This window comes from Aotus nancymaae, unplaced genomic scaffold (assembly GCF_030222135.1).
Source record: "Aotus nancymaae isolate 86718 unplaced genomic scaffold, 86718_ANA_hifiasm-v0.15.2.pri h1tg000065l, whole genome shotgun sequence".
In the NCBI taxonomy this organism is placed as follows: domain Eukaryota; kingdom Metazoa; phylum Chordata; class Mammalia; order Primates; family Aotidae; genus Aotus; species Aotus nancymaae.
In genome coordinates this window covers 6,669,159-6,683,976 of record NW_026988480.1, presented here as the reverse complement: position 1 = coordinate 6,683,976, position 14,818 = coordinate 6,669,159, and the positions used below count along the sequence as shown (strand labels likewise).

General features: G+C 40.6%; 1 protein-coding gene across 2 annotated transcripts in view; it reads left to right on the top strand.

Moving 5' to 3' along the window:
- The window catches only part of ABCA13 (ATP binding cassette subfamily A member 13), a 437,440-nt gene that overhangs the window by 264,284 nt on the left and 158,338 nt on the right, over positions 1–14,818 (top strand). For both annotated transcript variants that reach the window (XM_064366685.1, XM_064366686.1), the window contains exon 43: positions 8,731–8,980. In XM_064366685.1, coding sequence (XP_064222755.1) covers positions 8,731–8,980 — 250 coding nt within the window. The remainder of the gene's footprint in view (positions 1–8,730; positions 8,981–14,818) is intronic.

Sequence of the window (14,818 nt, the reverse complement as noted above, 5' to 3'; positions counted from 1 at the left end):
AACATCCCAGTAGAGTCTCTTTAAGCTCAAAGTTTATGTGAAAGATCACAAATCTATCTAATACTGAGTGATTTGGGGAAACATGATTGTTTTCTTTATATAAGGCTTTGTCATGCCCATTTTTTTGGAAGAAACCTTATTCCCTGATGTGAGACCTGAGATTGCATTTGAATTTTTAGCTCTACGATTTGCCAATACCACTTTACATAAAATTCTGTTCCTTTTTCTCCCACAATTTAATCCTCTATATTTCATTCCTAATTACTGCTTCTTCTGATGATGGAAAGCAATTTTGGCAGCGATTAATTTGAAGGGTCTGCAACCTCTCCTTTGCTTTTTAAGACAATCCTATTTGCACAGCTCATCCTGTGAAGGCCTACTGTAACTCTCTGCCTCTTCAGAGAGCTGTTCCAAATTCCTTGTGTGTCTCCTAGGCTTAACCATGGTGCTAACCCTAGAGTGCTGTTTTTTCTTCCTTGTCCAAATTTCCTCAAATCTCAAAAACCACCCTCCCTGCAAGCAAGGTGGGAAGGGACATGACTGCTGCCAATTGTACAGGCCAAAGAAGGTTTGTTTTCCACATCAGCTAAAAGCAGCAGAGAGCTAATGGCAGGGTGCTTTGCAGAAAAGAGTCTGCCAAAACAAAATGGAATTGAAATAGACTTGGGCAGAATAAATGCTGGTGGCAGGTGCCAGAAAGCAGCACCTTCTGTCAGGGGCAGTGAAAAGTGAAGAAAGTGTGTGAAGCTGTAATTCTTGCAGCCATGCAGATCAGAGCTACTAAATAAAGTCCCTGAGGTTAATGATAAATAGTTCCAAACCTCATCTTCTGTACTGGAATATCATATCCCTGTGAAATATTTAACAAAAGATAAGCTTCACTCATCTTAAATGCAGTCATTGCTTCAAAACTGGATAATTCAGACAGGACTAGCTCTGGGCAACTTTCACTAACATATCTACTTCCAGGAAGCTAAGCATAAATAGGCCCTTGAGTGCATCTTCAATTCCATTTCAACACGCGTCTCCTCACTGGAGCCTAGGAGAGTTTGGTAGGGCATCTTGAACTGGATCTTTCAATTCTATCTGCCTCTCGACTCCCGTAATCTCCTTTCTTTCTCCCTAGTGGATAGAGATGCCTGGGAATACTGTGAACAGCTGCAGCTATCTCTATTCAGACCATGGTACAAAATCATGACTTTTCTTTGTCAGCTACTTTAACTTTATTGTTTATTCTCTGTAAGTCATGCTGCAATGAAGCCCCTCTTAGTGAGTTGACAACTGCTCTGGAATGAGGCCCACTAGGCACAGATGTCAAAGTTGAGAGTGAAATCAAGAGGTGAAAGGAACTGCATAGGTGGTATTAAGTTTTCTGAGGAGGGGAAGAATGGACCTAGGAGAGAGAGAAGCCTCACCTCAGGAAGGCAATAAATAGGTAGGGATGCTGAATACGGTATTTGGTCAGTATCCATCCATTCAATCACTCGTCAGACCTCACTGAGCATCTCATCTGGGCTTGGGGAGTGAGGTTAAAACTGAAGATACTGAGATGAATTTAAATTAAGCTTCACTCCTTCTGGTTTCAAGGACTTCAGCGCATATGAAGAAGAAAGGTAAGTGGAAGGTGATAGGAACAGTGAGGGAGATGAACATTGGGCTCAGGTTGAAGAGAAGATTTGGTCTTAGGGAAAATTTTCTTCTTTTTTAGCTATGTTTATTGGCCCTCACTTGTGCCAGATGCCACCATAAGGGCTCCTACTTGCATTATCTCAATAACTTTTCCAAAAGGAGCTGTCTGAGCCAGTCTTCCAACAGGCAGATGCCTGACAACAGAGTCCACATGCCTGCCCCCGTATACCCTTGCCTCCCAAATGTAACTAAAATAGAAATCAGAGAGCAGGATTAAAGCTGAGATCACGATTAGGGTGGAGCAACAATATCTCTCTTTCCCTAACCATCAGTGACAACTGTGAAGGAAGCTCAGGTTTGGAAACTCAAGTGTGAAACTGTTTAGAGACTGCAGGAAGACCTGTCTTTGGTGGATATTTAGAGTTTAGGTGCCTTGCCCAGGTAGTATAAGCACTTTAGTGATACTGCTGGGTTTTTATCACTATTGTACCACCAATTCAATATCCCTGATTCCCTGAATGTCAACTCACTGTCTTTTCAGTACAGGTTTAATCAAAAGGGTTTCAGCAACCTTTATTCCAAAAATGTGGTGGATTTAAGGGATGACCTTATTCACAAGTGAAATACTAATTTGATCTTTTGACATTTTGGCTATTACAATCATAGGGCATTGCAAAGAACCACATCAATGATGAATTAGCCACATAGCAATTGGAAATTTTAATGGTATGACATGTAGTGTTTTTCTTTTACCTATCTTTTTTTATTTTTAAGAAAAATCACGTTTGAAAAAGCAGTATAGTTTTTATAAAAAATCAACAGATAAAGTATCACATAAATTGATAAGATATAATTATGAGATTATCAATAAAACTGTTTAAACATAGCCTCCACTTATTAGTTTATTTAAATAATTAAGCATAATATTGATTTTACTTTTTAAGAATATATTTAACTAACCTAGTGGGTTTTTTTGTTTGTTTGTTTGTTTTGAGACAAAGTCTTACTCTGTTGCCCAGGCTGGAGTGCAGTGATATGATCTCAGCTCACTGCAACCTCTGTCTCCCAGGTTCAAGCAATTCTCCTGCCTCAGCCTCCTGAGTAGCTGGGATTACAGGCACCCGCCACCACGCCCAGCTAATTTTTGTATTTTTAGTAGAGATGGGATTTCATTATGTTGGCCAGGCTGGTCTCGAATTCCTAACCTCCAGTGATCCACCTGCCTTGGCCTCCCAATGTGCTGTGATTACAGGCGTGAGCCACCGTGCCCAGCCCCTAGCATTATTCTTAAATTCATATATCTCGGTATTATCATATTTAAGAAATATTTGTTTTTCAGGTTTTATGTTGTGTTAATAAGCACCCACATGCCACAAAAACATTGTTTTATTTTTTCTTTTCCTTTTGAATTATTTCTATTCTCTCTCCTATTTCTTCTCTCCTTCCTTCCTTCTCCTTCTCTCTTCTCTTCTTCCCTTTTCTCTTCTTCCTTAAAAAGATGTTTGATTTTATTGGCCCTCTAGAGTTGGGGAAACAAAAATGCTTTGAATAAGATAATTTAGTAATGATTTAGACAAATTTCATACACACACACATACACACACACACACATTTATATTTATACCAGAACAAAGATTGAAGACTATCCTATCTAACAGGGAAGAAAATTACCTGTCCAAAATGTTCAGTGTATTCAGAGTTATCCAGGGCTGGAATTCGGGCATCCTAATGCTAGAGTGTGTGACTTCCCCCGTGAGACATTTACAAAGTTAGTACCCATCTTAATGATGTCTGCCTATTGAATTAAAAGTATATTTCCCAAGGAAACCTGTAGCACTGTTAGGGTTTCCATGCAGCTCATCTGATTCTATTCTCTGAATTGGTGCGACAGGTGCAATGTTTCACATCTGCCAATGATTCTGAAATACAGCATTATGACTAGGGTCAGCAGAAAATAGCCCTCCTACCCTTTCCTTAACCAGCTTAGCATATTCCATGTATTTGCATGAGATTCCTTTTATTTCTTCACATTCTGGTTACCCTCCCTACCTGTCACAAACATCTTTTTATGTTTGAATTGCTGGCATTGGCCGACTCCTTGAAGAAACTTCCTCTGATCTGACATTACGTTTATTTCACTGTGTTGTTCAGGTTTCACTGACATGTTTTGTTTACCTGTTTGACTCCATTACAAGACAAAGAACTTCTCAAAACCTTATTCAAATAGGTTACCAAGTACCTAGCATAGCACTTGCACTAGTAAATATTTACAGAATTTAATTCCCCGAATTTAACTCATTTCACAACCTCTCCCAAACTGGATTTATTTATAAATAAATGAACCTTTTGATGCACATTAGTTCAGAGATCCATTTCAGCACTAGAATTCTGTAACTCACTGAACAGGGAATTATACTGTTTCTATCTCATAACGCCACGCTTTATTTCCTAAATAAGTCCACGGTCTTTACAAAGTAATTTATCGTTTACAAGATGATTAAGTGTTCAGAATATTGTGAAGAAGATTAAAGGAGTCATAACCTCACCACAAGAATATAAGCCTTTAAGTAGGTTAAAAAATGCTTATACCGCTTTCACTTTTCAAATTAAAACCCTCCATTTTATCAAATGGTATTTAGGGTATATGAATTATTGGATAAAATGCAACTTTTCACTGAAAACATATCCAAATATTAATTTTTATAGTTTAATATTAGTAGTTTTAGCAAATTATGTTCATTCTATATGTATTACTTTGCAACGCTTTTCATCTGATATATGATGAATATTTTCTCATAATTTCATATGTGATGTTTTGATCCTCTCTCATTTTTTGGTTAATACATGCTGTTAATACTTGGGTCATATTCCCTCTCCCACTCATTTTACTGAGTAACCTTTCATGTTCATTTTTCAAAAGATTATGTAATTTAATCTTAAATTGCTTTATTCATTTACAAAATGAAATAAACATTCTCTATGAGTATTTATCTATACTATTACCTCAAGCAGATTAACATATTTTACTACATCATGGTATTGTAATTTGTTCAGTCAATACCTACATGTTAAATATTTAAGTTGTTTCTCGCCTCTTGCTATTATTATTACTTTCTTTTCTTTTCTTTTTTTTGGAGATGAACTGTCACCCAAGCTGGAGTGCAGTGGTGCAATCTTGGCTCAGTGCAACCTCCGCCTCCTGGGTTCAAGTGATTCTCAGGCCTCAGCCTCCCAAGTAGCTGGGATTACAGGCATGCGCCATCATGCCTGGCTAATTTTTGTATTTTTAATAGAGATGGAGTTTCGCTATGTTGGTCAGGCTGGTCTTGAACTCCTGACCTGAGGTGATCTGCCCACTTGGGCCTCCCAAAATGTTGGGATTACAGGTGTGAACCACTGTGCCCAGCAAGCTGTAACAAATCACCTGGCTTCATGTATTTGATGACATTTTATTTTTTATAATAAAACTCTTGTATTGGGATTCAGCAGATCAAAGGCGACCTGTATTTGTCGCCCATAGAAAGACTACACTGATCTGTTCTCCCACCAGCATTGTATAAGATCCATTACCTTAACCTTCAGTGACATTAGATGTTAACATTGCCTTAGTCTTTACATACTGATGAGTTTAAATACTAAATTATTGCCTTAGATTATCATATTTACATATTGGCTGCTTAGTAGATCTTTTATTAACGGTATATTCATGAATGCTGGGTCCCATTTTCTTTTGGAGTGTTCATCTTAATCTTATTGACTTGAAAGCATTACGTTTGTAAAGCTTTATTTTAAAATCTTCAAGAACACTTGGATGAACTGGGTAATGTGGAGATCATATTCTTGGATGCTTGCTGAGACTTTGATATTTAAGCTATTTCTCACAGGTGTTGTTAACGTTTGAACAATTGAAGCCAACTGACCACGAAAAAAAAAAAAATCTTTGGACATTCTTCCTAGGCACTTTGATGGTCAGGGCAAATGGGAATGCATGATTATGGATGAAACTAGAGTCCTTGAATATAATTGCACTCATAAGTCAAAGAAGGCAATTCATAACAATTTGGCCCAGCATTTTAATTATGTCTGTTAAATTATTCATGTGAATACTTTCATGAGTTAAGCCATGAATATTTGATTGGTGGTTGATTCATAACCATAAACTATATTAGCCCTTTATTTTTCTCATTTATGTCCAATTAACATATATGGGAAGGTGGAGAAAATTTATTCTTCTTAATATGAGAAACATCTTTCCCCACAGACTTATTGAGGCTGTCTGATGAACATTTACTATGACTGCAGGTCAACATTACGCCTGTTCTGGCAGTTTAATAATTGTTCTAATAATAATTCTCATTATGCAGAGAAAAAATATCACAAATCTCCACTTTACAAGTGAGGCTATGACATTCAGAGAGGTTAAATAATGTTCCAGAAGTCACACAGTATGTTAGCGGCTGAGATTAGATTCAAATCCAGGATTAAAAAGTTGAATATTCCCCACCCCACAGTGGCTGTGATGGTCATTCTCAATGAACCAGGCCAGTGTGCACGTAAATCACTGCTCTCCGAGTCTGCTCCATACCTTTTCTCTTAACAGAGCAAATTGCTAAGTAGATATCCAATACACGTTTAGTCATGTCAGTCTTGTATCACTTAACAAAAATCTCTTCTGTCAAATAAACAGGTATTTACAGCCTTCTTGTACACAAATATGAGAAGGTGCACAGTTTGGCAGGTGGCTAAGGATGGGTGGCTACATGTAAATATCAAAAGCTGCTATGTAAAGGCTAATTTGTAGGTTGTGACATCTGGTAAACTGTGGGTATTCAATTCCTTTTAAGCCTGAACAAAGTATGGCATTTTACGTTGTCAGAGAACGTGCTCCTTAGGCAAAGGTCAGTGAAGATGTCAAGTAATTATCCCCATAATTACTTTTAGAAATCCAGAGATGGGCCCCCAAAACATCTCAATTATTTTAGCTTGAGTAAGAGAATTCAAATACTTAATGAGTATGCAGACTTAATAGAATTGGTGTTATTCAGCATTATAACCTCATAAAATTATCAAGGAGGGTGTATGTATATGTGTGTATATATATATGAAAGGGTCAAATTTAATGACATACATTTTTCCTAGTAGTATAATCTCTCTATATGCTGACTTAATAACTGCTTTATGAGAGCTAGATATGGATTGCCATTGGTAAATACATTAAATCAGTAGTTCCATAGACCACTGAACCTTGGAAGATCGAATTTCAATCTTCTGGGAATTTCTAAAAAACACGTTTTTAACTCTGAATCCCTAGGGATTGGGATTTTTCTTCTGAGATAGGGTCTGGCAACTACCATTTAAAATCTTCCCAGGAGAATCTGATATGCAGCCTGCTTTAGAACCACTGCTTCAACCACATAATGCCTCATTCTCATTAGAGCTTTGCTGTTAAAATTAAATACTAATATTTGCCTTATAATTGGAAAGTCTAACATATAACTCAACCCAAGTGACTCCTGGGTTTGGAAGTCTTCAATGTCCAGCACAAACCCTGAAATCCTTAAAAATGGGTGTGCAGGTCTTTCTTGTCTTGGTTTCTGACCACCTTTAACTCTCATCTCCTGCCACTTGCTACACATATGTGCCACATTCTGCTCCCTTGCTATTCACAGAGAATGCCAGGCCTATTTATATCTCCTGTTTTGATCTTTAGACTTCCACATTTTCTTGTCTGCCTGTAAACTCCCGAGATCTCAAGGATTCTGCCTGAATGTCCAGGCGGCTGGGCCTGTTTTCTCACTTTTTCCTCAACATCCCAAGGACTCATTCCTTGGTACTAACTTTCCAGCCTGAGGCTTTGTTATGCTGTGCTGGGTTATTTCTTTACATTTTTATCTCAGTCCCTATGTTGGGGACAGAAGCCAAATAGCCCAGTGCCTGCACACTCTGGGCACTCAATAAATATCCCAAATGAAGGAGTTTTTCTCAGATATGCATTTTTATCCCCACGATGCCTCTACAACTCTTCTCAATGCTATGACAAATGATTTCTTTTTCAAATGCTATGGTTTCTTTAAAAATGTTCTCTTTCGGGTCTTCAAACTTGTTTGCTGCTCTCTATTAACTGTGTTTCAGTTTGGTATCTGAGCATTACAATCCGTTTAGTACATCTGTTCCTTATAGGACTGCCTTTCTTGTGAAATACTTCCTATTGGATTTTCTGGAGTATTTTAGAGGCAATGATCGGGAAAAACTATCAGGACAGCTGATTGATCCGGCGGAGTTCTGTTTGGATGTGGTTTAGGACTGCAGTCCTGAGGCTGCATCTGTCTCTGCTCCCAGCTTCTCATCCTCACAGTGGACAGGAAAGCTACTCTCCACAGCTTGTTTGGAACGCACAACCTCAACTCTAGGAGGTTTACTGAGATGCTTTTGTGGAGGCCTCAAAGGATCACTCTTGAGGGGGCATGGCCGGATGATCAGTGGATCAATGATGCACAGCTCACGCTTTCCTTTCGAATTTTGTCTGTGGACCGCTCTGATTGCTGAGGATGTTTTCAGATCCACTGCGTCCCACAGAGCAGGGGAGCGGGAGCAGTGAGACCCCGGGGCACAGGCGCCGGGCTCGCCTATGCCCTGCATGGAAGTGGAAGGTGCAGGGGGGCTGGGACGGTGGAACTGAGGAAAAGCAGGCCATGAGGTTATTCTCTGAAAGAATCCCGACCTGCACATAAACGGGTTTCCTCAGGAGCGACCTGGGGTTAAGAACAGAGAGGAAAAGGACGTGGGAGAGGGGAGGAGGAAGCAGAGGGACAGCCCAGGTGTGTCCTCCGGTCTAAGCACAGTGGAGCCCACACGCCCTGTTCCTGCCACGCGTTGCCACAAGGCTTCCTCTTGCATTGCAGCCTTCCCACCCAAAGCCCAGCTTCGGTACTTTAGGTGTATAAAGGGGGGCCATCAAGGGAGCCCCAACACGGATGGGCCTGCGTGGCATTCCCATGGCTGCGAGTTGCCTCAGGGTCACCGAGAGGGCAAATGAAGCGAAGCGCAGTCACCTCCTTGGAGCTGACCCAGCCGCCTTTCCTCCCTCCCGTCGTCCTGCAGGTGGCTCCCTAGCCCGGCCCACACCTGTGCGGGGCCTCCCACTGCTCCGTGCGCAGATGGCCGCGCTCCTGGCCCGGAGGCTCCTCCACACGCTGCGAGCCGGGAAGAGCACCCTCGCCGACCTGCTGCTGCCAGTCCTCTTCGTGGCCTTGGCCATGGGCTTATTCATGGTGAGGCCCCTGGCCACCGACTACCCTCCCCTCAGACTCACACCAGGACAGTACCAGTGGGGCGAGACCTACTTTTTCAGGTAAGTTGTTTTTGTTCCTTTGACTTCAAAATTATGTCAAGGCAGATTATGAATTGCAATAGCTTTGATACTTTTGAGAATTCTAGATAAAAACTTGAAATATAAATATTTTCATTGTTTCCAAGAGCTTCTCATTATTTCACGAGGAGATTCTTGGAGAAGCTCTTGCTCCTCTGAGGCTGTCTCAGGACAGGCGCTTAAGGCTAATGAGCCTCCCTGGCCTCCGAATCCAGAGCTACTGACCCCTCCTCATGATGCTAAGTCCCTGCGCAAAAGGGCCATGCAGCCACCTGCCGACCAGCAGAGGGCTGGCGCGCCCTGTCCCACAGGAGGGCCCTATAGACTCAGGATTTGTAGGATTCTAGAACGTATTAGATATAGGTAGTATATTTAACAAAACCCTCCACAGTTGTTTCTGGGACAACAGCCACACAGTTGCGCATACCTATTTGCAGAGAAATGTATGACAGCAGGGACGGGATGAAAGCCCTTAGCCTCCACAGGCCAGGGTCGGGCAGGGTCTATTGCCTTTGTGTTCAGAAGAGCCTGGGCGTTTTCCCACTAAATGAATTTATGCAACTCAGAGCTTTCTGTATTGTAGATTCATACACAAGGGTTGGGAACCTACAATAGGAACCCATTCCCTAAGTTCCTTTGCTTCTGTTTAGTGGGCTCCTCTCTAGATTCAGGAGAATCTGTGCAGCCAGGAAGGCCCGGCCCCTGCCTGGCACGGCCATAGCTGTGACCACAGACATCACTTCATTGAATATGCAGAGTCGTCTTCAAAGTAGATATAATTTTTCACATTTAGGGTGGGGAGACAAGTGACTGGGACTCAGTGATACTGGTGTACAACTGCACGAGTGTACTGCCTAGGCTTTTCATCATGAAGACAACTAAGAGGACCGTATCAGTCCTGCTTCTGTCAAATATATATGCTTACTAAAATAAGCAGCCTAACCAGCTAGTGTCCAAGCACCTACTAATATTTGTGTGACTTTTACAGTGATGTGTAATTTGGAATTAGAGTTAAACAAATACATGGACAAAGGAAAAATCTATGGTAAACTCTTCAGTTTGTTCCCTTCTCCTTTGGTTAATGATGTTTCTCCTTCTCTGGATGTCATGAGACATCGGGTCTGAAGCAACAGGAAGTGTCCTGTGGTCACGGTTTGTTGACTTGCATCCATGTCCCTAGTATCGCCTCAGCTGGCTTTCCTAACTTCTGGGGCCATGTCTTTTATTACTCTGCCCTCATTCTTCTTTCATGAAGTGCTTAAAATGAACATACCTATATGTGAGAATGTCTGCTAATGCCTTTATTCTCTCCAAATGTTCAGATTTCTGTCACACTCCTCAACTATAAAAGGGCTGTCACATATTTTGATTATAAAATATATTTCTTGAAGAAAATGATACAAAGCATAGGCTAGCCAAAAAATAAAATAAAAACAACCACATGTAATTTTACCAGAGATACCTACTGTAAACCTATTGGTATAATCTCCTGCATAATATACATAATACTCATATCTACATACATTTTTATTTTTTATCACAATGAGATCATTCTATAATACTCCCTGTAACTCTTTTACACACCATAATATCTTTGTATCTCTTCTTATAAATCAGTACAACCATTTTACCCATGAAAACTACAGGAGCCTGACTACTATATGGCTCTATAGTAGAGCCACATTAATTTATTGGAGGTACATTAATTTATTTAGACAATCTCTTTTGGGGGCACATAAAGGCTTATTTATTTATTTTTTCTATTATAGGCAATGCTATATAAGAATCTTTGTTTAGTTAGATTTATGTGACTGCTTATTCTTACTATCATACATTTCTATTAGAATTTTGGGGGGCAAAGTCATCAATATTTTTCTGGTAGATATTGCCAAATTACCCTTACAAATGTGTGCCAATTTACAGTCTTATAAAGTCATTGATTCTTTTGTTCAACAAATATTTACGGTGCACTTACTATATGCTAGGTACTGTTCTAGGTGGTAGTTATATGTATGATTAGAACAGGCCAAAACTCCTATTCTTGTGGGAGAAAGGAAGCTTATTTCTGTAAACTCTAATAGTTTTGAAAGTCCACACCTCATATTTTATTGCTTTATTTGGCAGCTTTTGATTACTATTGAAGTTAAATATTTTCAAAGTTTTTTGGTTATTTAAAATGTTACTTTACATATTGAATATATTAAGCATTATCTGTATTATAAGTGTATTTCCACATCATATTTTGCTTCTAAGTGACTTCTTCACCGTCCTCCCCTCTCTCAACTTTACCTCTTGCCTTTGTCTTCTGAGACTGTTGAGAATTTCTCTACATGGTGTTTATTTCACTGATACCATTTTCAGTTGACTCCAAATAGCCATTCATTTTCCCTACTGCATTATTAATTTGGTGATTATATTTTTCATTTGAAAGCATTTTTCCTACTCTCCCAGTATTCATTTTTCATGGAAGTAATGTACTTTAACATTATTTTGTGTCTGAGAGTTAAGATATTTTTTCTTGTATTTCTAAGAGTTACTATTTTAAAGTAAGATAGTTGTTTGTTCTCATTTTTCATAATGTTACTTAAATTATTAAACAGAGGAGTTTACATATCTGGAGGTTTCTTTGCTCATCCTTACAGAGGAGTCCTGCCTGCCATTGGCTATAGTACCGGTTTTATCAGTGATTGTAAGTGCCCCACTTGTAATGGTTAATTTCTATCTAAAGAGAGAAAAGAGCAAGTTTACATTTTCTCAGTTTTTATTTTAGTAGCATGGAAGTTTAGTTAGTTATGAGGAAAAAGTAAAAAGCTACCAGAGAGCATCCACATTGATGGAACATTTTCTTGCTTTTTTATTATTATCTCTAATGTTTGTAGTGATAGTCAAAAATTAGTGGGGGAGAAGAACAGCTATCATCATTTTATCATTTTGTCACTGCTATAACTGCTCTTGTTAGGAACTCTCCACTGACCTTCATTACTTTTCTTCTGTGTACTGGATCCTCTCTGAGCGTGTACCTTGGTTTCTCTCAAGACAACCCCTGTTTTTTTGTATTAAACTTGCCTCTTTTCATTCTCAAAAGTGTCCTGGTATGAGTGATAAATGATGTGGCCATTCCTTCTATATTAAAGCTGAGCACCATGGTCTAAATCTTGGCACAGGAATGATTCACAAAGAGGCCCAGATTTTCACAGCTCATAGTCCTCCTGACTCCCTGTGCACACAGGCTGCCTGTGGTCACCTAGCACCCATCCTTGCGGCTCCAAATGTGGGACAACCCCATTTGATAACATCTGTGAGCATTCTCCTTTGGAAGGTATATAGGATTGCCATTACATTCCCTTACTTTCTCCTTAGGGTAACTCCCTGTTGATAGGTGCATAATTCAGACCTGCATATAGCTTTCAAAAATCATTAATGCATTAGCTTTGTGTTGATTTGGATGGCATGTATAAGTCTTATAAGTGTTTTGACAATTCTCAATAGAGCCCCATGTTTCTAAAATTTTAGAGTTGAGAAAATGCAACTATATATCTACATTAAATTCACTGAAAATTTCTTGTAGAATACAAATCTTCATAAAAGCACAAACCAGAAGAAATGCACCAGAGAGGTTCTCTTCTACCTGAATCCTTCTACAAATGAAGGCAACAGATAGCACCCCCACAGTTCATAGAGGGTTTGGGCTTTTTGGACCCAAATAAACCTGGGGCTTTGGCAACTCAGTCTCCAGTGGTCTCCAACTCACATGCCTTGGGGGCCAGGTGGGGAGCGAAGGCATGACATCCACAGGGCTGTAAAGCTGCAGAAAGATGCTTGTTTTGTGACTAGACCTTTCCAGCACATTGCCTTCACAGACTGAGAGGGAGGAGGAGAAGTATGGAGCATGTCTGTGCTGGTTTTGGGTCTGGCCAGCCGCTCATGACCCAGGCTTCTGACTCAGTTTTATTCTGAATCAACTTGCTCTCTGATTGCTATTTTGAGAGGGCTCCAGAAAATCTCCCTTCCCACTGAGAACTGTGAGAGAAGAGTGGCAGGGCCTCTGTGCCTGTTCATGGTGGATGTGAGCAGCACAAAGCAGCCCCAGAGAAACTAGGAGAGGGCAGTACAGCTCTGAGAGATACAATGTGAACACAGCTGCACCCGCTTGCACACATCTGAGGCTGGTGAGACCTGACAGACCTGCTGCAAAACCTCGAGCACCTCCACGTTGCCCAAGGGATGATGTCAGCACATCTTAACACACACCACAGGTCCTCCTGGTGCCTCTATTACTCCCTTTAGTTCATTCTCTGAACTTCAGAGGGACACAATCATGCATGATGTTGCTGCATCTCTCAATGTTTAAGGAAGTGAAACTACGTTCCTCTCCTCAGTCCTCTGCCACTCCCACTCTATATACTCTAATGTTTCCAGCAAAATATGAACGCTTTCAAAACCTGGCTTGGATGTCCCCTCTTCCAGGGATCCTCTGTGGCTGCTCTCTCATCTGAATGTCTGTCATTGCTTTGTGGATGTCACTGTGGCTTAACTTAGTGCTGGAGATTCTTGCCCTCCTTCCTACAGGGAGACTTCTTGGAGGGTAAAGATCAAGCTTTCTTCGTCTCTGTACCTTTAGTTTCTGCCACTATGTCTAGAAATGATTACTTTCATTAAGTCCTTGTTAAATTGAAGCACTCAATGAAAATGAAATGTACCAAAAATGTCTTCCAGAAATTAACTTGGACAGGTAGCAGACAAACAAATGGAGCATGGAAAGATAGCGCTCTACATATTAAAAATATTTAGACTCCATGACCTCATCCTCTGGGATGGGGCTCTTAGTCCTTACTGGAGGAGATGCTTTTAAATTCACCACCAAGTTCACTGCATTAGGAAAACCTGTGAGTCCTCCTTGAACATGGACATGACGCTGGCCCATTGCCTGCTGAGTTTGTTCCTACGCCCAAACTCTCTCTCCTTTTCTCCCAGTTATCCAACCAGAAAATGTCCTAGAAGGAGCAAGTGGGGGACTCCAGGTCCTGGTTGCTATACCAGTTGTCTAAGAAACCAAGAGGGCCAGTGTATGTATGTGGCCAGTCAGTGCCCGCTGTCACCATCCCCTTCTCCTGTTAGCATGCCAGCAGAAACTGGATGCCTCTCCTAGTTTGCTAGGGCTGCTGTACCAAAGCAGCACAAACTGGATGACTTAACAGAAATGTATTCTCTCACTGTTCTGGAGGCCAGAAGTCTGAAATCAAGGTGTCAGCAGGACCATGTCCTCTCTGAAGGCTCCGGAGGAGAACTCTTCCATGCCTTTCCAGCTTCCGTGGCTGCTGGTGATCCCTGGCATGCCTTGTCTTGTGGCGGCATCACTCTAGTCTCAGCCTCCCATCTTCACGTGGCCTTTGTCCTGCGTGTCTCTGTGTCCACATTTCCCTCTTAGAAGGACACCAGTCACATTGGATTTGGTACCCAGTCTAATTCTGTATAAACTCATCTAGTTATATCTGGAGAAACTCATTCCAAATAAGGTCACATTCTGAGGTTCTGAGTGGGCATGAGATTTGGAGGGGAAATACTCAACTACAACATTTCCTACCATCTTCCTTACAAATACCACTAAATTTGACCAATTTCTTGGCCACTTGCCTACAGTAGAATCTCTTGGTGTTCTATAAAACTCATGCTTTTCTGTTATATGCAGAAAGATAATATAAATTAAAATTAATTGAAGACTGACAGTGATTGTTGGTGTATACTCATTGGCTTTCTGTCGTCTCAAAAACATCCACCAGGTTTTACAAAATGGCCACTGGGATGTGACAAATGTACACT